Source organism: Polypterus senegalus, chromosome 5 (assembly GCF_016835505.1).
Source record: "Polypterus senegalus isolate Bchr_013 chromosome 5, ASM1683550v1, whole genome shotgun sequence".
NCBI lineage: Eukaryota > Metazoa > Chordata > Cladistia > Polypteriformes > Polypteridae > Polypterus > Polypterus senegalus.
The window spans coordinates 9,805,947-9,828,833 of NC_053158.1; the positions used below are offsets into that span (position 1 = coordinate 9,805,947).

At 42.6% G+C, this 22,887-nt stretch overlaps 1 protein-coding gene across 1 annotated transcript in view; it reads left to right on the plus strand.

The window, feature by feature from the left end:
* The window catches only part of LOC120530136 (inositol monophosphatase 1-like), a 47,187-nt gene extending 39,799 nt beyond the window's left edge, over positions 1-7,388 (plus strand). Inside the window, exons 7-8 of the mRNA XM_039754331.1 lie at positions 2,852-3,003; positions 6,899-7,388. Coding sequence (XP_039610265.1) covers positions 2,852-3,003; positions 6,899-7,044 — 298 coding nt within the window. The 3' untranslated portion in view covers positions 7,045-7,388. The remainder of the gene's footprint in view (positions 1-2,851; positions 3,004-6,898) is intronic.
* The last annotated feature ends 15,499 nt before the right edge of the window (positions 7,389-22,887 follow it).

A 22,887-nucleotide genomic window follows, 5' to 3' on the forward strand; every position in this document is an offset into this window, starting at 1 on the left:
TATACAGTATGTATATATGTGTGTGTGTATATACAGTATGTGTATATATATGTATATGTATATATATGTATGTGTGTATATGTATATATATATAACTGTATATATATATGTGTATAGATGTGTATATATATATATGTTTATATGTATATATATGTTTATATATGTGTCTGTGTGTGTGTGTATATATATATATATATATATGCCAGCAACACTCATGACAATTACAAAACAATTACATTGTCAATCATGTTACATTATTATTAAAATGTTTCCTTTTCTTTTTACTTCTCGCTGCCAATGTAGCTATTTTGCTATATATATATATATATATATATAAATAGATAGATATGACAACAACACTCATATCAATGACAAAACAATTACATTAACAATCATCTTACGTTATTTTTAAAATGTTTGCTTTTCTTTTCATAACTTCTTTAACACACTACTTCTCCATGCAGCTTGGTATTCTACTAGTATATATATATATAGTAAGAAAGATTGTTATATAGCCCACCCAACAGAGATTGGACACGGGAGGCACATGTAAAATAAATAAACTGTTTATTTTTCTTCATCTGTGGTTTCGCCTTCTCCGTACTCCACAGACACAACACAGTCCCAAGTATTAAGCACACAAGTACAAACACAACTCTCTGGCACCACCACTCCTCCCAGGCAACCTTGTCCTCCTCCACCCGACTCTGGCCACTGAGTGGTGCTCGCTGGCTCTTTTATTGGGTACCCGGAAGTGCTCCAGGTGGTTAATCAGCACATCCGGCTGCACTGAGTGAGGCGAAACCAGTGCCCAAAGGGACCAGCCGCTCCTGTTGCAGCACCCTGGCGGCACCTGCGGAACCCCACAGAGCTGCCTAGAACTCCAACCCCATGAAGCCGTGGGGAGTCCGAGGCAATGCTGCAACCCAGGAGGCTGCCATCTAGCGTCCAGGGGGAGATACTGGGCTTCCCACCATTGTCCCCTGGCAAATGTGGTGAAGGGGCGTCCCGTCCAGGCATGGGCCCCAGCCATCCATCATAATATATATATATATATATATATATATATATATATATATATATATATATATATATATATATATACACATATATATATATATATATATATATATAGATATATATACATATATATATATATATATATATATATATATATATATATATATACATATATATATATATATATATATATATATATACATATATATATATATACGAGGTGAGACACAAAAATAACTGGATTGATGAAAAACTATTTATTGCTGAATTCCAGCATTCTAAACATTGTCACCTTCTCTATACTCCCCCTCCCAATCTCTACACCGCTCCATACGTATGTTCCATTGATTGAAACAGTGCTGGAAGTCTTCTTGCTTGAGGCTCTTCAACAGGCTTGCTGTTTCTGCCCTCACTTCCTCCATTGAAGAAAAATGTGTTCCCTTCAGGTCACTTTTGATTTTCGAGAACATTTAAAAATCACAGGGAGCTAAATTGGGCGAATAGTGAGGATGATCGAGGACAGGAATGTTTTTGTCAGTCAAAAACTGCTTTATGAAAAAAGAGCAAATTCACGAGAAATTTGATGTTGATTCACGGTTTGATTTTTCCACCTGACATTATCGCGGCAACTCGTGTAGCGATTGTTGTGCTACTGACTGACTGGGCTCTTCACAGGACATACCGAGCCGGTTGGCGGTTTGAGAGGGCATGTAGGAGGGGATATAATTCTATGATTCATGTCCCGCTGACCTCCAGATGGTTTTCCAGGAAAGCCCCAAGCCCAGTCTGGTTATTTTTGTGTTTCACCTCGTACATATATACTATATATATATATATACAGTGGAACCTCGGTTTGCGAGCATAATTCGTTCCGGAAACATGCTCGCAATCCAAAACACTCGTATATCAAAGCAAATTTCCCCATAAGAAATAATGGAAACTCAGATGATTCGTTCCACAACCCAAAACTATTCATATAAAAATGATTAAGACAAAATATAAAGTAAAATACATAATACAAATTAACCTGCACTTTACCTTTAAAAAGAATCATGGCTGGTGTGAGTTTCTAAACTCATGTGGGATTCCACCCAACAGGAAGACACGCAGAAGAGCGTCCCAAAGCAATTGCAGCGCTGTAGCAGTTCGCCGTATAAGCGCATCCAAAAAGATCGCAGACATGCTATAAGCGCTTGTCGTCAATGGGTCATACAAGGAACATTATAAAGATCCCGCTGCAATAAATAACAGCGCTGTTGCTGTTTCAAGCTGAATAAAACTAGTGTTAAAGTACTGAGACTCAGCTTGTTTTGGGGAGCAAGATGAGGACTCGCACTTCACAGCGCGCACACACACACACAGTCACAATGATGTAGTAAACAGAGAGCGCTGGGCGAGCGAGATAAGGAGAGAGAGAGAGACGCGCTGTAAACAGAGACGCGCTGGGCGAGCGAGATAAGGAGAGAGAGAGAGAGACGCTGTAAACAGAGAGACGCTGGGCAAGCAAGCAAGATAAGGAGAGAGAGAGGTGCTGGGCAAGCTGGCCGATAAGGAGAGAGAGAGAAGAACCATCAGCTCAGTTGTGATCACATGACGCTCAGCAGACAAAGTGTATCCATACTGCTCGTATTGCAAGACATCGCTCGTTTATCAAGTCAAAATGTATTAAAAATTTTTGCTCGTCTTGCAAAACACTCGTAAACCAAGTTACTCGTAAACCGAGGTTTCACTGTATATATATATATTTTTTTTTTGTTGTTGTTGAAGGTTTAAGATTTTGGAATCACTGATAACAATTGGAATAATCATTGTCTTGGTCTCATTTGGACAGAATTCGAGCTGCAGGGAGTGCTGCCATTGACATGTGCTTGGTGGCCACCGGTGGGGCTGACGCCTATTATCACATTGGAATGCACTGCTGGGATATTGCAGCCGCATCGCTCATCGTGACAGAGGCCGGAGGAGTTGTGATGGACACAAATGGTACGTTATGTATGTGTGTAAGTAATTGTAGCCACTAGGGGGCGTATCAGCACCCTAAACCCCCAGACACAACTGCAGCACAACAGTGCCAGTTCAATTAAAGTGTTTTTAATTTAAACAATACCTTCCACACAATTCAGCAATATTGCACAACTTTTTCTTTTTCTACAGCACCACATCCTCCTCCATATCCATCACCAAGTCATCCTTAGTTGAATGGAGGGCTCATTTTTAACTCCATACCCGAGAGTATTTAATCTAATGCTCTTCATGAAGCACTTCCAGGTCAGGCAGGACCCCAAATAGTTCTTGTGCCATCAGTATCCAACAGTTCCCCCTGACGACCCCCCCACAGAGCCTGGCAGGGCAGACCCCTGTGACCACAACTCCCATGCTGTCTGGCGGGCATCTATACTTGGGTTTGCCAGGTAGGATGCTGGCACCCAATGTACAGGAGAATGTCAGGCCCTTAGCAGACAGTCACCCACTGTCCTGGCATTCCGGGTTCCCTAGCTCAATCAAAGTGTCCTTCTGAGGATGCTGGGACTCCAATCCTGCCACATCTTCTTCCTGTGCCCATGTCGTGGCTGCTCCCCAGCTGCCTTTCATTTCCCTTGGCCTCCTGGGAGCAGGATATCCGACAGGGGCACTAGTTGGTCCCTCACAGAATGCAGAGCGAGATTCCAAATGATGTAATTCAATAATAAACGATTGTTTCTCACTGTTTGGCTCTCAGTGTTTGCAATGCTCATTTCAGTTCCCTCAGCTGGCCGCTGATTTGATGCACAATGCCTGAAACAATGAGATGTTATGATAAGAAAAAAATGATTACGGTCGCTTGTGGTAGATTTGATAAACTTTATTAATTTCTTGGGGAAATTCAGATGTATGCAGTAGCAGAAATATGAAAAACCAGGATATAGACTTACAGGACAGACAATATAGCTGATTAATCAATCAATCGATAAGTAAATACATTTAAAAAAATAAACTTAACAAGTACATCGGGAGGAAGCATTAAATTGCCTGATAGCAATGGGCAGAGGTAATTATGATTATAAGCACACCATGGTGGAATGACCCTGTGGTTTAAAGAGTTCCAAGAGAGCACGTCCTCGAGGAGATGGAAGGGATTTTCATGATGCCACCCAGTTTTGCCACCATCCTCTTTTCCGCCACAGCTTCCAGTGTGTCCAGGGTTAGCCCTGTAATGGAGCAGGCCTTCCTGCTAAGTGCTTCTTTTGTGTTCAGGTTGCTTCCCCAGGAGACCACAGCGTGGCTGGCTACTATGGACTGGCAGAACATTTCCAGCAGTTTGCTACACACATCAAAAGACCTCAGTCTCATTAGCAAGTCACGTCTGCTCTGGCTTTTCTTGTCCTGTGCCACTGTGTTGTCAGACCAGTCCAGTTTGCTGGTACGTGTAGTTCTGCAGCACACGTCCTCCCCCGAGTGGTGACTGGTCCCATAGGCTTCTTGGTCCACCACCAGTTCTTTTGTCTTGCTGATGTTGAGTTGCAGGTTGTTGTTGTTTCTTGGACTGCAAGTTTGGGTGGAGTGGTGGCTCTGAGGCTAAGGATCTGCGCTGGTATCCCGAAGGTTGCCAGTTTGAATTCTTGTCACTGCCAAAAGAGATCCTAATCTGCTGGGCCCTTGAGCAATGCCCTTAACCTTCAATTGCTCCAGGGGTGCTGTACAATGGCTGACCCTGCGCTCTGACCCCAAGGGGTATGTGGAAACTAACAAATTCCTAATACAAGAAATTGTATAAGGCGAAATAAAGAACAAAAGGAAAGATTACTTTAGTGCCATGTGCTGTTCTAAGACCAATCACAGAACAACATTAGAAATGGGACAAATGTGAGAAGACCATCCAGTCCATCACGCCAACTCAGACAATCTCATATTGAGTGTAGATTGATGGGCAAAATGGCAAATGAATCCATTTAATATTAAATCTACAACACAATAAAGTGTGCAGAAGTGAATGGGTCCCAAAACTTTCTCAATTTGCTGTAAGTTTAAACATTTCATGAACTAATGTTTCCAAAAAAGTTAATTTTTTTGTTGTAAGGTTTTTCTGGGTTCAGTAAGGTTGGCTGGCTACCTCCCAAAATATTTCAGGTACTGCAGCAGATGTTGATGCCTTCCTCCATTTACAGTCATATGAAAAGGTTTTTGTGAACCCCACTTAATTCTTTGGATTTTTGTTTCTCATTGGCTGAGCTTTCAAAGTAGCAACTTCCTTTTAATATCTGACATGCCTTATGGACACAGTAGGATTTCAGCAGTGACATTAAGTTTATTGCATTAACAGAAAATATGCAATATTCATCATAACAAAATTAGACAGGTGCATAAATGTGGGCACCCCAAGAGAGATATGACATCAATAATTAGTTGAGCCTCCTTTTGCTCCTTTGAGCCTCCAGACGCTGTCCTCCTATAGCCTGTGATGAGTGTCTGGATTCTGGATGGAGGTGTTTCTCACCATTCTTCATACAAAATCTCTCCAGCTCAGTTCAATTTGATGGACAGCCTGCTTCAAATCATCCCATAGATTTTTGATGATATTCAAGTCAGGGGACTGTGATGGCCATTCCAGAACATTGTACTTCTCCCTCTGCATGAATGTCTTTGTAGATCTTGAACTGTGTTTTGGGTCATCGTCTTGTTGGAATATCCAACCCCTGCGTAACTTCAACTTTGTGACTGATTCTTCAACATTACCCTGAAGAATTTGTTGATATTGGTTTGAATTCATTTGACCCTCGACTTTAACAAAGACCCCAGTCCCTGAACTAGCCACACAGCCCCACAGCATGATGGAACCTCCACCACATTTGAGAGTAGGTAGCAGGTGTTTTTCTTGGACTGTGGTGTTCTTCTTCCGCCATGCAAAGCGCTTTTTGTTCTGACCAAATAACTCAATTTTTGTCTCATCAGTCCAAAGCACTTTGTTCCCAAATGACTCTGGCTTGTCTAAATGAGCATTGAATACAACAAGCGACTCTGTTTGTGGTGTGAGTGCAGAAAGGGCTTCTTTCTCATCACCCTGCCATACAGATGTGCAAATTGCACTGAATTGTAGAACGATGTACAGATACACCATCTGCAATGAGATGTTCTTGCAGGTCTTTGGAGGTGATCTGTGTGTTGTCTGTAACCATTCTCACAATCCTGCACATATGCCGCTCCTGTATTTTTCTTGGCCCGCCAGACCTGCTGTGTTGGTTTAACAGCAACTGTGCCTGTGGCCTTCCATTTCCTGATTCCATTCCTCACAGTTGAAACTGACAGTTTTAACCTCTGAGATGGCTTTTTGTAGCCTTCCCCTAAACCAGGAGACTCAACAATCTTTGTTTTCAGATCTTTGGAGAGTTGCTTTGAGGATCCCATGCTGTCTGTCACTCTTCAGAGGAGAGTCAAAAGGAAGCACAACTTGCAATTGACCACCTTAAATACCTTTGACCACTCATGACTGGACACTCCTGTCTATGAAGTTCAAGGCTTAACGAGCTCATCCAACCAAGTGATCAGCATTGAGCAGTGACAGGCATTCAAATCAGCACAATGACAAGGGGACCCACATTTGTGCACAGCCAGTTTTTCACATTTGATTTAATTTCATACAACTTAATATGGTGTCACTAAAAATCTTTGTTCAGAAAACACCGCAGTACTCAGGTATTCCTAGGAAATGAAGGACATACCATTGTTATCTTTTTTGTTGAACGGAGAGCAAATTATTATGCAGGCTGAGAGGGGTTCCCAAACTTTTTCATATGACTGTGTGTTACGCAAGAGGAACACTGAACTTATTCTAACGCCAGGTCACAGACGTCAAATTCCTTTATAATTTAAATGCCACAAATGCTGTGCTTTCTGATCCTAGGAGGACCATTTGACTTGATGTCCAGACGAGTCATTGCAGCGAGCAGCACTGCCGTCGGTGAAAGAATAGCAGAAGAGATCCAGGTGTTTCCATGTGAAAGGGATGATGGGTCCATCTCTCTGACCGCCAATGAATTGCTGATATAACGATATACCTGTTGGTCATGGGGAGCGGGCATGGATGGGTGCAAAGGGATAACGTACCAGCACATCACAGACCACACTCACCCACATCAGTCCCAGTCTGACCAAAGGTGACAGGGGGACGACACTGGAGAACCCAAATGAAAAGTCCCAAGCAGAGAGTGGACAGCTCAGGAATGAAACTTGTGGTCCTCCTTTGCCCTCGGAGAAAACAGCATTTTGCTTTCCTATTTAAAAAATAACCAAACTTTCTAAATTACATCTTAGAAAATTGTTTCTTTGTTAAAAATAATTGATGGATGAATGCATAAATGAAACACTGTGCACAAAAATAAAAATTAGAGAGAAAGGGGAAACGTACGTTTTGGTTGTCATTTTGTGAACTTTCTAGAGACAACGCCATATTTCACCAGTTTAAATGAAGTAAGAAATACTGGCCCAGTGGCTACAGCTGTCACCTCATGGGTCAAGGGTCCCGGGTTCAAAGGCTGGTTGACATCTGAGTGGATTCTCCCAGTGTTTATATGGGTTTGCCCCCAGACAGAGGTGTGCAGGTTGTGTTTATTGTGGAGTTTAAACTGGCCACGTGTCCGTGTGTGACCGGGTCCTGTGACGTAGCCCATCCATTTTTGCCCCCTCTCTTTCTCTAATAACAAGGAAATGATCAGATTTACAGTTTGCATATTTGACTGAGCTCTTGGTATACAATCAGTTGGAGAAATGTAAGGAAGAATTTCACTCTGCTTTGTAAAGTTTATACATTGTGGATGCTATGGGTCGCTGTTGCCCCTTTAAACCCAACAGACAGACACTCAGGACACAGAGTAAAAGCACAAAGACATATTTTAATTCTGTTTTCTTCTTCCACAGTGCTTACAAGCACCACAGCCACCATAAACACAATAATAATCCCTAATCTCTCCTCCACTCCTCCCAGCAAGCTCTGTCTCCCTTCTCCCGACTCCAGCTCGTTTGCTGGGTCTCCAGCAGTCCTTTATATAGTCCTTGACCCGGAAGGGCTTCTGTTCTTCCGACCACGTGACTTGCGTAGCACTTCCGGGTCTAATGAAGAACTGGGATTTCTTCAGCCCGGGAGTACTTTGGAGATTCCGTCCACATGGCCTCGAAGTACTTCCGGGCTATAAATCAGGCACGAGTCCTCCTGTCCCTTTACAGCTCCTCCTGGGCTGCGCAACTGAACTGCAAGTCCCAAGATGCCCTGCAGGAATCCGGGGCACCGCTCCACTCCATGAGAGCTGCCATCTAGCATTTTGGGGGAGGCAGTGTTCAAAAGTAGCTTGCTTCCTCCATCCTTCCATCCTTTGGGGCGTCCCGGCTGGAATGAGCTGCCGGCCGTCCATCACAACATATAAAAAACAAGCTTAAATCAGCATGAGAAGTCAGCAGATAAAGAAAGAAAACATGTCAATTCGTTTCAAAACCAAAAATTATTGTAGTTGTCATTGACACAGGACTTCACCAGGCATATACACGCTGTTTGAAGGAATATTTATTCACTCAGTTCTCCATATCTACGGGGTATTGGTTCGAGGACAGCAACAACATTTATTTCTGTAGCACATTTTCTTACAATTGATGGAGCTCAAAGTGTTTTACATGATGAAGAAAGAGAAAATAAATAAGAATTAAAATTAGGGAAGAACACAGAATAAAAGTAAGGTCTGATGGCCAGGGAGGACAGAAAAAAAAATCCAACGCTGGAAAAAACAAAAATAAAATCTGCAGGGGTTCTGAGGCCACGAGACCACCCAGCCCCCTCTAGGCATTCTACCTAACATCAATGATCTCAATCAGTCCTCATTGAATTCAGGGTTCACATGAAAGAACTTGATGATGACGGTCACGTGGACTTCTGGCCTTTAATCCATCAACGTTGGGACATCACGGTGCTTTGATCAGGTGGTGAGGGTGCAGATCAGCACCACAGAAAACCGGAAAAAGAACAGAAGAGAAAGTAGGGATTTGTACGGATTTTGAATATGAATACCATGAATAATAATGATAATTAGTTAAATATACAGAGAATCAGGATTAAACTAAGATGAAGCTATGAGAAAGCCATGTTACAATAATTAGTTTTTTAAGTGCTCCACTATATCAGCCTGGCGAATTTCTATCGGTCAGCTATTCCAGATTTGAGGTGCCTAACAGCAGAAGGCCACCCGCCTCACCACTTCTTTTAAGTTTTGCTCTTGGAATTCTAAGCAGACCCTCATTTGAAGATCTAAGTTTACAATTTGGAGTGTCAGGTGAAAGACATTCTGAAATATAACATGGAGCAGATTATTTAAGACTTTGTAAACCATAAGCAGGATTTAAAGTCAATTCTGAAAGACACGGGTAACCAGTGCAGTGACATCAAAACTGGAGAGATGTGCTCGGATTTTCTTTTCCTAGTTAGGATTCTAGCAGCTGCATTCTGCACTCGTTGCCACTGATTGATGTCTTTTTTGGGTGGTCCTGAGAGGAGAGCGTCACAGTAATCTAGTTGATTGAATCAAAAGTGTGGATTAATTTCTCAGCATCTTGCAATGTTATAAGATGTCTAACTTTTTCTATATTTCTTAAAGTGGAAAAAATGCTGTCCTAGTGATCTGATTAATAAGTGATTTAAAATTCAGGTCAGAGTCAATAGTTACCCCTAAATTCTTTACCTCCATCTTGACTTTTAATCCTAATGCATGAAGTTTATTTCTAATACCCTCATTATATCCATTATTGCTAATCACTAAATTTTCTGTTTTCTCTTTATTTAGTTTGAGAAAGTTACTACTCATCCACTCAGAAACACAAGTTAGACATTGTGTTAGTGAAACAACAGAGTCGGGGTCGTCAGGCGCTGTTGATAAATACAGTTGCGTGTCATCAGCATAGCTGTGGTAGCTCACGTTATGCCCTGAAATAATCTGACCTAATGGAAGCATGTAAATCGAAAAGAGCAGGGGACACAGGATAGAGCCTTCTGGAACACCATATAGGATATCAGGGGTCTTTGAAGTATAATTAACACCACTAACAAAGAATTTTCTACCTGCCAGGTAGGACTCAAACCAATTTAAGGACCCCCAACTGATAACAAAATCTGCAGATCCTCCAAAACTCTTCCTGGCCTCAGTTCTAAATTCACTTTGTGATATCCCATGTAGTGAGAAAGTGGCCTCAACTTACACTCTGGACATCTGATAGATCATGAGCCGAACGGGATCTGCGGAGAGAGGAGGAGTACAGACCAAAATTGAAGGGTGAAACAAGAGTGCTGTACAACAAAAATACAGCAGTGTCAGACAGGCATTGTTACACAGTCCTTCAGTGCAGATGGTCCATCAAAAGCAAATAGACACAAAGGGGGGGGGGGGAATGTGTATTTACAGTAAGTACAGTGCATTACTACAGTCCTTTATACAAAAATTACACACACACACAATAATAAAGTCAGAAAGCTCTTCAAAAGGCAAAACCAAGGAAAAATATTTACAAGAAAAAGCAAGTGTGTGTATATACAAAATGAAAAACAATTGCACCAGTCCCAGAAGAAAAACAAATCCCAAAATAAATATGTTTATATACCTCTGCCAAAACTATCACTCTGAGATATATCTTCTTCTTCTTCTTTCAGCTGCCTCCATTAGGGGTCGCCACAGCGGATCATCTTCTTCCATATCTTCCTGTCCTCGTCATCTTGTTCTGTCACACTCCTCACCTGCATGTCCTCTTTCACCACATCCATAAACCTTCTCTTAGGTCTTCCTCTTTTCCTCTTTACTAACAGATCCATCCTGGACATCCTTCTCCCAATATACCCAGCATCTCTCCTCTCCACATATCCAAACCAATGCCATATCGCCTCTCTGACTTTGTCTCCCAACTTGAGCCAACCCTCTAATGTCCTCATTTCTAATCCTGTCCATCCTCGGCACACCCAATGCAAATCTTAACATCTTTAACTCTGCCACCTCCAGCTCTGTCTCCTGTGCCACCGTCTCCAACCCATATAACACAGCTGGTCTCACTACTGTCCTGTAGACCTTGCCTTTCACTCTTGCTGATACCCGTCTGTCACAAATCACTCCTGACACTCTTCTCCACCCATTCCACCCTGCCTGCACTCTCTTCTTCACCTCTCTTCCACAATCCCCATTACTCTGTATTGTTGATCCCAAGTATTTAAACTCATCCATCCACCTTTGCCAACTCTGCTCCCTGCATGTTCTCCACTCCACTGACCTCCCTCTTATTTTCACGCACATGTATTCTATCTTGGTGGTCCTACTGACCTTCACTCTGAGATATATATGTACAAAAAATATTTACAAAGCCTTCAAGAATCATAAACAGCTGCTCCTCCTACAGCTCAGCAGTACTTAAATCCACCTCGCCTCTGAGTCCAGTCCACTGACGACCCCTGTTGGCCGGCAACTCCTTAAATATAACCAGTGTGGCCCCGGCCAGGATGCCCCTGTGATGGAAGGACCAGGGGAGAGGGCATAATCAGGGTAATACCCCTCCTGGAATATTAGAGGGCAACCCCCTGTCACTCTGAGGGCCACAGCAGAGCAGCAGGGCCACAGGTTTGGAGTTTAGAAGCTTAACCCTGCTGGAGCCCGTGGCCACCGCCAGGGGGTACCTGGACAATGGTTGAGCCCAGGGTTGCAGTACTTCCACCACAACCGGATGTGCTTCCGGAAGAAGAAGAACTGGGAGCACCTGGAGCACTTCTGGGTGCCCTATAAAAGGGGCCGCCACAGTCCAATCAAAGAGCCAGAGTTGGGTGGGAGAAGATGAAGCTTTAAAGGTGGAGGTGGAAGAAAAGAGAAGAGGAAAGAAAAGAAAAGAATGTGCTTTATGTAGTGTGCTGTGGGGAGCAGGCTAAAGTGATCTCCAACCGTAAATAAACGTGTGTGCCATGTGACAACTTGTGTCTGCCTGTCTGTGTTGGGTAGAGTGGCTGGTACGCCCCCTGGTGGTCCACACCAGTAAGATTCTCCAGCCAGGTCAACACCCCCGTTTACTCCACTCACCTATCCAGGTAGACGCAGGAGCGTTAAAGAGTAACTTTCTATTTAAAATCGAACAACTGCTGGACATGCATGTATAAGCCCTACGGACTGCCAAAGGCTGTGTTGAGCTCACACACATCGTAGCGTAGCGTAGCCGTTGCTCCAGTAAGTAAACCTTATTTACTTAAAATATGGGATTCCCCTTCATTTACACAAACTTCGGGTGTGTTGTGAGTACTCTGGCTCGTGAAAGCTGCACATCTGTAAAGGAGCTCGTACTGGCCATTATACAGGCTCCCTGTGCGCTCAGACCCGCCAAGATGGCCACGCGTTCCTGAGGCAACTCCTTCAATATACTACTGTAAGTGCCATTCTTCTAAGCTGGCGAACTTTTACCTTTAAAACTCTACTTTAACTTAAATTAGTTACATGCTCGAGGTTGCTTATCACCACACACATACTCTTAATTTCTGGGAGTATCCTGGAGTATGTGATTCACTTTTAAGGTGAAAGAATTCATATTTGCTTGCCATTGTCTTCTGATTGGGTTGTGACTTTTGGCTCTGTCAGAGTTTCTTCCATTTTCCAATTGCTTTTGGATCACCGACACTTTCATTTTTTTTTTTTTTGCAGTTTCTCTAAATGAAAGGCCTACACTTCCAAGTGTAATAATACTCTGTCTCATTTCATTTGTAAATTGCTGTTTTCCTGCCATTGTACAGTGTGGTATTGTCCAAGTAGTAGTTCACGGGGTGTAGTAACACAGTCTTCTTCTTCTTCTTGTTTTACTGGCGGTTGGCAAATAACAATTTGGTGCATTACCGCCACCACCTGGTATGGAGTGGGGATCAGCATGTTCTCATTACTATATCCTCTCGCTCAACTTGGTGTCCTTCAAAAATTGTAATATACACAGAAAGCAAGCATCCCCTGACTTCTGCAAAATATCTTCTAAAATAAGATTCCCTTTCAGTTCCATAAGGTTTTCTGCTGACATTTTCCTATCCTTGTCATACCATTGACATTGTAATGTCACATGTTGTACTGTTTCGATCTTTCCACAATATTCACATAAGTTGGGATGAAGTTTCCCTGTCCTATACTGTTCAGAACGGTCTGAGTCTTGTTATCAATCATTCATCGTTTCTGTTTCTCCCTGTACATCTCATGTCTCCCACTTTCCGCTGAACTCTGTAGTACCATCGTCCCTTCCTTTCTTCCTCCCATTGTTTTTGCTGCCTTTCCCTCATCATTTGTTTAGCAATACAGTACACCCCCGAAATTCGCTGGGGTTATGTTCCTAGAGCAACCGCGATTTGTGAAAAACCGTAAATTTTGGATGTGGTAAAAAAAAAAACGCTTATTTTTATAGTTTAAACCTTAAATATGTCCACAAAACACTGCAGTTTCATTTCAAACTCAGCTTAATACATTACCTAAAAAAAAGAATGTAAAGGTAAACCCGTATACTGTCCAGTACTAAGCTGCTACTGTATGTCTCCCGCAGTGCTAGAATGTAAAACACCAATGTACTGTAATTCATGCAAGTGCGTTTTCTTTGCCAGAAGCCTTAGAAGGTGCAGGGCGTTTCGGTGGCATCTTGGGGCTTTAAGAAGAACAAAATGAATAATCATTTCCGGGACCGCATCTGAGTGGCAGCCTTTCCAGCAGCTCCGTATATGACTTTATCTTTTTATCTCTATTTTTCTCTATTTCACTGATCACTTCTACCACTTTCTTTTATGTGGAATCGCTCCCTGGACACTTTTTACTATTTTTACTACTTAACATGGATTTTTACACTCCGAGAATCGCATATTCAAGTAGTTAGCTTAAAGCACTGAGAAGAAATGCTCATGCCAGTGTGGTTCCTTATTTACGTGACGAGGTAAGAAGACGATATTGGGGCAGCCGAGCTGGCGCAAAGATAAAAGATAAGATTAAATCGAGACAACTTGAAAGAAAATGGCGTTATAAACCGTCTGTGCCTTCTGTGATCCTGGGAAATGTAAACTCACTACCAAATAAGATCGACGAACTGGCAGTGCTGGTGAAAAATGTCAGAACCTACAGAGAATGCAGCTTGCTGTGTTTTAGTGAAACGTGGCTAACGTCTACCATCCCAGATGCTAACGTGGAGCTACCCGGGTTTAGCACAGTTAGAGCGGACAGAGACGCAAGTACCTGCGGAAAGAAGAAAGGAGGAGGACTCGCTCTCTATGTCAATACAAGGCGGTGCAACTCAGGACATGTAAACGTTAAAATCTCCACTTGCTGCAGGGACATCGAACTGTTGGCCATAAGTCTGCACCCCTATTACTTGCCCAAAGAGTTTGGACACGTGATTGTTGTTATTGTTTACATCCCCCCTCAAGCGAATGCGGAGATGGCGAGTGACATCATCCATCCCGCAGTTGCTAAATTACAAACGCAGCACACCGAAGCACTTGTGCTAATCTCTGGAGACTTTAACTATGTAACGCTGGACAAAACATTACCTGCCTTCTCCCAGTATGTGGATTGTAACACTTGGGGAAACAGGACTATCGACCTACTGTATGTAAATGTTAAAGACGCATACAGCGCCACCCCGCTGCCTGCGCTTGGGAAAGCAGATCATAACCTGGTTCTGCTTCAGCCTCAATACAAACCAAGAGTGAGGGCGCTACCTACAACTACACACTCATTCAGGAAGTGGTCCCCTGAAGCAGAGCAGGCTCTGAGAGACTGGAACTACAGACTGGGATATATTGCTGGGGTCACATAGTGAGAATATTGAAGAGGCTGTTGAATGCACAACTGATTACATCAACTTCTGTATGGACATTGTAGTTCCAGTAAGAACAATACGCTGCTATGCTAACAAGAAGTCATGGGTTACAAGTGACATCAAGGGCCTTTTGAACCAGAAGAAAAGGGCTTTTAAAGTTGGTGATCAGCATGAGCTCAAGTGCGTGCAGAAGGAACTCCGAATCCAGCTCAGGGCGGCGAAAGAGCAGTACAGGAGAAAGCTGGAGCAGAAGTTGCAGAACAACAGCATGAAGGAAGTGTGAGATGGGATGAAGATTATCACTGGCTGCAGCTCGAAGCGGGGTGCCGCCATCGAGACAGACGTGGAGAGAGCAAACCAAATGAACAACTTCTTTAACAGGTTTGATCACAGTAACCCACTCTCACCTCGGAGTACTGCATCCTCCAACCATCCTTCTGCTGATATCAGCATAGGTGAGACATCCCCACCCACAATTACAGCAGCCCATGTGAGCAGAGAGCTGAAAAGACTTCGTGCCAGCAAAGCAGCGGGTCCAGATGGTGTATCGCCACAACTGCTGAAGGCCTGTGCGTTGGAACTGAGGCAGTGGTGCTGTAAGAATTATGTTTTTGGACTTCTCTAGCGCCTTCAACACCATCCAACCTCTGCTCCTTAGGGACAAGCTGATAGAGATGGGAGTAGACTCACACCTGGTGGCATGGATCGTGGACTATCTTACAGACAGACCTCAATATGTGCGTCTTGGGAACTGCAGGTCTGACATTGTGTTCAGCAATACAGGGGCGCAGCAGGGGACTGTACTTTCTCCGGTCCTGTTCAATCTATATACATCAGACTTCCAATATGACTCGGAGTCCTGCCACGTGCAAAAGTTCACTGATGACACTGCTATTGTGGGCTGCATCAGGTGTGGGCAGGAGGAGGAGTACAGAAAGTGAATCAAAGACTTTGTTAAATGGTGCGACTCAAACCACTTACATCTTAACACCAGCAAGACCAAGGAGCTGGTGGTGGATTTTAGGAGGCCCAGGCCCCTCATGGACCCTGTGATCATCAGAGGTGACTGTGTGCAGAGGGTGCAGACCTTTAAATATCTGGGAGTGCAGCTGGATGACAAATTAGACTGGACTGCCAATACTGATGCTCTATGTAAGAAAGGTCAGAGCAGACTATACTTTCTGAGAAGGTTGGCATCCTTCAACATCTGCAGTAAGATGCTGCAGATGTTCTACCAGACGGTTGTGGCGAGTGCCCTCTTCTACGCGGTGGTGTGCTGGGGTGGCAGCATAAAGATGAAAGACGCCTCACGCCTGACAAACTTGTTAAGAAGGCAGGCTCTATTGTAGGATTAAAGTTGGACAGTTTAGCAGAGCGACGGGCACTAAGCAAACTCCTGTTAATCATGAAGAATCCACTGCATCCACTTAACAGGATCATCTCCAGGCAGAGGAGTAGCTTCAGTGACAGACTTTTGTCACCGTCCTGCTCCACTGACAGACTGAGGAGATCGTTCCTCCCCCACACTATGCGACTCTTCAATTCCACCCGGGGGAGTAAATGCAAACATTAATTTTATTTTCATTTTTTTTCATTTTTTTCATTTTTATTACTATTTAATTTAATATTGTTTCTTTGTATCAGTATACTGCTTTTGGATTATGTGAATTTCCCCTTGGGATTAATAAAGTATCTATCTATCTATCTATCTATCTATCTATCTATCTATCTATCTATCTATCTATCTATCTATCTATCTATCTATCTATCTATCTATCTATCTATCTATCTAGAACATTCAGCTGGAGATACGTCACAGGGCAGCAGTCAATCAACAGCAAGGAGAAATGAATAACGCTTTAGCAGTCTGGTGCCGCTAAGATTCACACCGTTGAGAAGATGAGATTCCAGGAACGCACCCAGCCTTGACCCGACCCACACGCACTCACAAACAGAGAAAAACACAAAGCAAACTGGTAATCAAACAGCAAATAAAGAATGTAATGAAAACCACGATACCACCCCTGTTCCCCTTACGGCGATTATGCATTAAATACAACAAAGCACAAACAAAACACACAGTAAGTCATGAAAAATGGCAGCGGATCAAATGTAATGATGAAGATAGATAGTCCAGAGATCTGCACGTTGAATAGGAATGTAAAGATAGTCCTACTGGTAGTTCCTGAAATGGTGAAGACGGGTGGACGGGTTCAGGAGCGCTCCTTTCCTCGCACGATTGGCCATGAATCCACTTACAGTCCTCAGGTACACAGGCAGATGGCAGACAATCCAAACACATGAAATGATCCAAGACAAAATGAATAAGTACAGGTAACCCAACAGAAGGCAGGCAGACAGACAGGAACTTGAAACACAAATTACAAAACCTTTATTTTTCTTTTGGTCACTGGCCCCCATTTTAAAAACTGCGCTGACATCCTTTGACCCCAACAGCCCCATCACCCTCAGCAGAAGACCAATCGGAGCCACTGCAGGGAGTGCTGGGAGTTACAGTTTCAAATTCTAGTAGAGTACAACGGTCTCGGATTGGCAACTTTCACCATCCCAAGCTGCGTTTTCCTCTACGGTTGCTTCCTGTTTTCTCTACAGTGCAGTATTGCCACAAAAAAAGCCATTCAGCCCCTTTGCAGCCTGCCAGTTTTATCCACTTAATTCTTCTACACTAACATCAAGTCGAGTTTTGAAAGTCTCTAAAGTCTTACAGCATGCCACACTACTTGGTCTCTTATTCCCTGTGTCTGTGGCTCTCAGTGCAAAGAAAAACCTCCTAATGTTTGTGTGAAGTTTACTCTTAATAAGTTTAATAATAATAATAATAATGTATTTTTAATGTAGCGCCTTTCCCATGCTCAGGTTTCCAACTGTGCCCCCGTGCCCTTGATAAACTCATTTTAAAGTCACCGTCTCGATCCACTGGACTGATTCCCTTCATAATTTTAAACCCTTCACTCAGGTCTCCTCTTAATCTTCTTTTTCTTAAACTGTAGTACTAGGGTGTTGTACCGTGTTAGCCATTATGAATGTAGAGAAGAGCCAAGCAAAATGACACCTTTTATTGGCTAACTAAAAAGATTAAAATATACAAGCTTTCGAGGCAACTCAGGCCCCTTCTTCAGGCAAGATTGCATATTGTTCTCTTTTTAGTTAGCCAATAAAAGTTTTCTTAAACTGTAAAGGCTCAGCTCTTTTAATCTTTCCTCATAACTCAACCCCTGTAACCCTGAATCAGCCTAGTTGCTCTTCTCTGGACATTTTCTTGTGCTGTTATGTCCTTTTTGTAGCCTGGAGACCAAAACTGCACACAGGACTCCAGATGAGGCCTCACCAGTGTGTTATAAAGCTTGAGCAGAACCTCCTGTGACTTGGACTTGAGTTTTGAAAATCCCTCAAGTCCTACTTTCTTCCACACTACTTGGTCACTTAATCAATGTGTCTTTGGTTCGCTGTGTAAAAATAAATTTCCTGGCAGTAGTGCGAAATTTACTCTTAACAAGTTACCAGCTGTGTCCCCGTGTTCTTGATGAACTCATTTTAAAGTCACCGTCTTGATCCACTGGACTAATTCCCTTTTTAATTTTAAACACTTCAGTTATGTCACCTCTTAATCTTCTTTTGCTTAAACTGTAAAGGCTCAGCTCTTTGAATTTTTCCTCATAACTCATCCCCTGTAGCCCTGAATCAGCCTAGTCGCTCTTCTCTGGACCTTCTCTAGTGCTGTTATGTCCTTTTTACTACACACAGTACAGCTAGTTATTGGTTTAGTTTAGTATATTAGTTTGTATCCTGTGCTATGAATGTCATATTTGCTTTTGTTTCTGTTGTATTCCACTGAAAATCTGTGAAGTGCATTGAGCATTCAAAAGGTGCTGTTTAGGTAAAATGTATTATTGCTGCTATTATAATTATTACTACGATTGCACAGCGCCATGAGTTCAGGTTTGATTGCTAGTCTGGTCAGTGTCTTCATGAAGCTGGCATGTTGTCCCCATGTGTAAGTAAATTCAGATGTGGTTTAATAGCTGTATGCTCACCGGCCAGTTTAATAGGTACACCTGTTCAACTGATTATGGCAAGTCACATGGCAGCGACTCAGTGCATTTCGGCTTGTAGACATTGTCAAGGCGACTTGCTAAAGTTCAAACCGAGCATCAGAATGGGGACTGAAGTGACTCTGAACGTGGCATGGCTGTTGACGCCAGAAGGGCTGGTCTGAGTATTTCAGACACTGCTGATCTACTGGGATTTTCATACACAACCAGCTCTAGAGTTTACAGAGAATGGTCCCAAAAAGGGAAAATGTCCAGTGACCAGCAGTTTAATGGGCAAAAATGCCTCGTTGATGCCAGAGGGCAGAGGAGAATGGCCAGACTGGTTCAAGCTGATCGAAAGGTGACAGGAACTCAAATAAGTACTTGTTACAACCGAGGTATGGAGAAGAGGATCTCTGAACACACAACACATTGAAACTTGAAACAGGTGGGCTATAGCAGCAGGAGACCACAGCGGGTGCCACTCCTGTCAGCTAAGAAAAGGCAACTGAGGCAACAATTCACACAGGCTCACCAAAATTGGACAACAGAAGATTTGAAAAACATCACCTGGGGCCTCATGTATAACACTGTGCGTAGAATTCACACTAAAACATGGTGTAAGCACAATAGCGGAAATGTTCGTATGCACAAAAAAAATCCAGATGCATAAATCTGTGCAAACGTCAACTTCCACGTTCTTCTGCTCCATAAATCCCGGTCAGCGTGAAAAGTAACACAAGTGCACGCACCTGCTGTCCCGCCCCAAGTCCTCCCAGAATTACGCCTCTTTGAATATGCAAATCAATAGAAATAGCCCTTAAGCTCAGTGTTCTGTGAAAAGACAGTGGCAAAAGCATGGGGGGAAATAGAAGAATTTCAGCGAATACCAAGTGGAGGCAAAGAAAAACTTACTATTTGCTGGTTTAAACAGAGGTATAAACAACAAAAGGAAGTTGATCGAGTGACAGAGTGTCGGAGAAACTCGAAAGCTCAAGTTCACAAAGTCGCACAGTGCCCGAAATAAAAAAGAAGTTGTCAGATATCAAAGTCACTGTGAAAAGGCAAGTTGTAGCCCACCGTCTGAGTGTCATATGAAAGCTTATAAGGGTACAGAGGAAAAAAAAGGGCACACAGTGAGAAAAAAGCACGAAACGTCAACTTTAATATCGAAATTTCCACTTTAATCACGTAGTTTATTTTGTCATTAAAGTAGAACATCATAAACTTCATCTTAAAATCATTTAATTTACTAGTTTCTTAATCCCGTCGTATCTAAAGTAGCGCGTTGAATGCTTTGTTTTGTATTTGATCTTCTATGTGCTCTATGTGTGTGAATCACTACGTGCTTCTAGGCTTTCTGTTCCTCCGACTGGACACAGAATCCATTACATTCGTGATATTACAGCTCTCTGAATAATTAAAATATTGAGAAGTGTACGTGACATTGTTTTCATTATGATAGGAGTTACGTAATTAAACATGGGAACACGGTGGCGCAGTGATTGTTCCTGCCTCCTGGAAGATGCTTGCTGCACCGTGTGCTACCTTCATTGAAATACTTTATTACAGAAGTACTGTCTCTTTTAAACGTACTAACCCCCAATTCCTGTCCTTACTTTTCTTTCTCCAAGTAACCAATCGCCACACAATCAGCTTAGTAATAGACGTTAAGCCTTCTGTAAGATGAGAACGCCAATTCTTCAAAACTTTTAAGGAACATTGAAATATCTTCATAGTACATGTTTAACTATTCTCTCCTTCCAGTGTCTCGCCAACCCCAGCAAGCATGCAGCACGAGGCAGGAACAATCTGTGAACGGAGCACCAGCTTATTAACAATATAGATCATTTAAATACAATTAAAGTTTTATCTGTATAATATTATGAACATATTTTGCTGCATTTCATCTTAAACATGATATTGTCATCATATGTAAAGACGCGCTTTATAAAGTGGCTCAGGTTGTGTAATATTATAACTGTAGTGCAAGTTTACAGTGAGGTGATTGTACTAATAAGTCCAAACAGTTCTACAAGGAGCACTTGATGGACTGATTGAATGCGTTTCTAGTTCTTGGGATGAAACTCTTTCTGAACCGCGAGGTCTGTACAGGAAAGGCTCTGAAGTGTTTGTCATATGAGAGCAGTTCAAATAGATTGTGCGCATGGCTGAGGCAGCGTGTGCTTGATGCTGTATACCAATAATTCTCTTTCCAGTCAGCTGCTGTACAGCTGTGATTCCCCACTCAGATACAGTGATATTAATACTCCGAGTGGTGCACTGAGAGTAATAAGGAAAAAGATGATCCGCTGTGGCAACCCCTAACGGGAGCAGCTGAAAGAAGAAGAAGAAGATGCAGTGGGAGTAACAACGCTAAAACAGCTATGGTATTTAGAATACTTTGACCATTCTGTGGACCATTATATTGTTATTGGTTAATTATAATCAGATGCATTAAACTAATAAACAATATGCGGTTAATTTCAGTGTATTTATAAAGCCACGTCAGGGATGTGGATCTGAAAAAGAAAGGGAAACCACACAGGAACAGTACCACTGCTTTGATGCTGGGTGCCGCCAGTCTGCAAAACCGAGCAGAGAACTTGTGTACGCCAGGGTATGAGGTACCGTGGAAATGTGCGTGGCTTTACTCCAAGTTTAGGTTTTATACATTGCGATTTGAACGTGGAAACGGACTTACGCAACATTTTTATGTGTACGCACCTTTATACATGAGGCTCCTGGTCTGATGAGTCTCGATTTCTGCTGTGATATTCAGATGGTAAGGTCAGGTGTCGATGACATGAAAGCAGGGATCCATCCTGCATGAAGCAATGGTTCAGGCTGCCGATTGTGGTGTGATGATGTGGAGTATGTGAAACCGAGGCCTTGACTCTCTTTGGTCATTAAGATCCCTGGGCATCCTTCATAAAGAGGGTGTATTCCAATGTCCTGAATAAATTGCCCACCACAGCCTAGTCATTCTGGACCCCTAATCATCCCCTGTCTCTAATTGGCAATCTCTCTCTTAGTACTCAATCACCTAATAGCTAATGTGCTGTGAGTGTACTGGCACAAAATGGCGGCCATCACATCATCCAGGTGGATGCTGCACATTAGTGGTGGCTGAAGTGGCTCACCACTCACTGAAGTGCTTTGATTAATGGGAAATGTGCTATATAAATGTAAAGAATTATTATTATTATTATATTGAAGCAAAGATGAAGTTTTTTTTATGACACTGAAAGCTTTCAACTGTTACATTATCGGGAGAAAATGGAGTTCTGTTGGAGACTGTAAAACTGGACAGCAGGGGTCCTCAATCAAAGTCCTGGAGGGCCGCAGTGGCTACAGGTTTTCATTCCAGCCAGTTTCTCAATTAGACCTCAGTTTTTGCTGATAAGGACACTTGGTGTTTAACTCTATGGCTTGTTAGCACTTTCATTCATCCAAGAGAAACTGAATTACATTGTAGGGTTAGGGTTAGGGTTAGGTCCTCAATGACGATCCTGGAGGGCCGCAGTGGATGCAGGTTTCCACTGCAACTAATTTTTTAATTAGAGCCTATTTATTTACTACTAAAGCAATATGTTTTTGAGCTTAATTTTAGTTCTCTTGCCTGTTACCATTCAGAACCCTTGACTGCCTATTTTAGTTTTTGCAGCTGTATTTACAATTTTAATTGTTACCTGTTTTGTTAATCAGACATTAGTTAATAATAAAATGCAGATAATCAATAACCCCTCCGGCCAACGTGCTTCCTTTTAAACCTGTGCATATACACCATTCAAGGTGTGTGTTTAAAAAAAATGTTTGGAAATAAATGAAAGGGGAATTGGAAGGATTGGTAAGTTAGATTCTGTTCTGGTCCACAAAACACATGGATAATGCTCTCAGGTAAAGACAGCGCAATTACAATTTCTCTTGGATGAATGAAAGCACTAACAAGGCATACAGTTAAATACTAAGGTTCATTATCAGCAAGGCCTGAGTTCTAATTAGG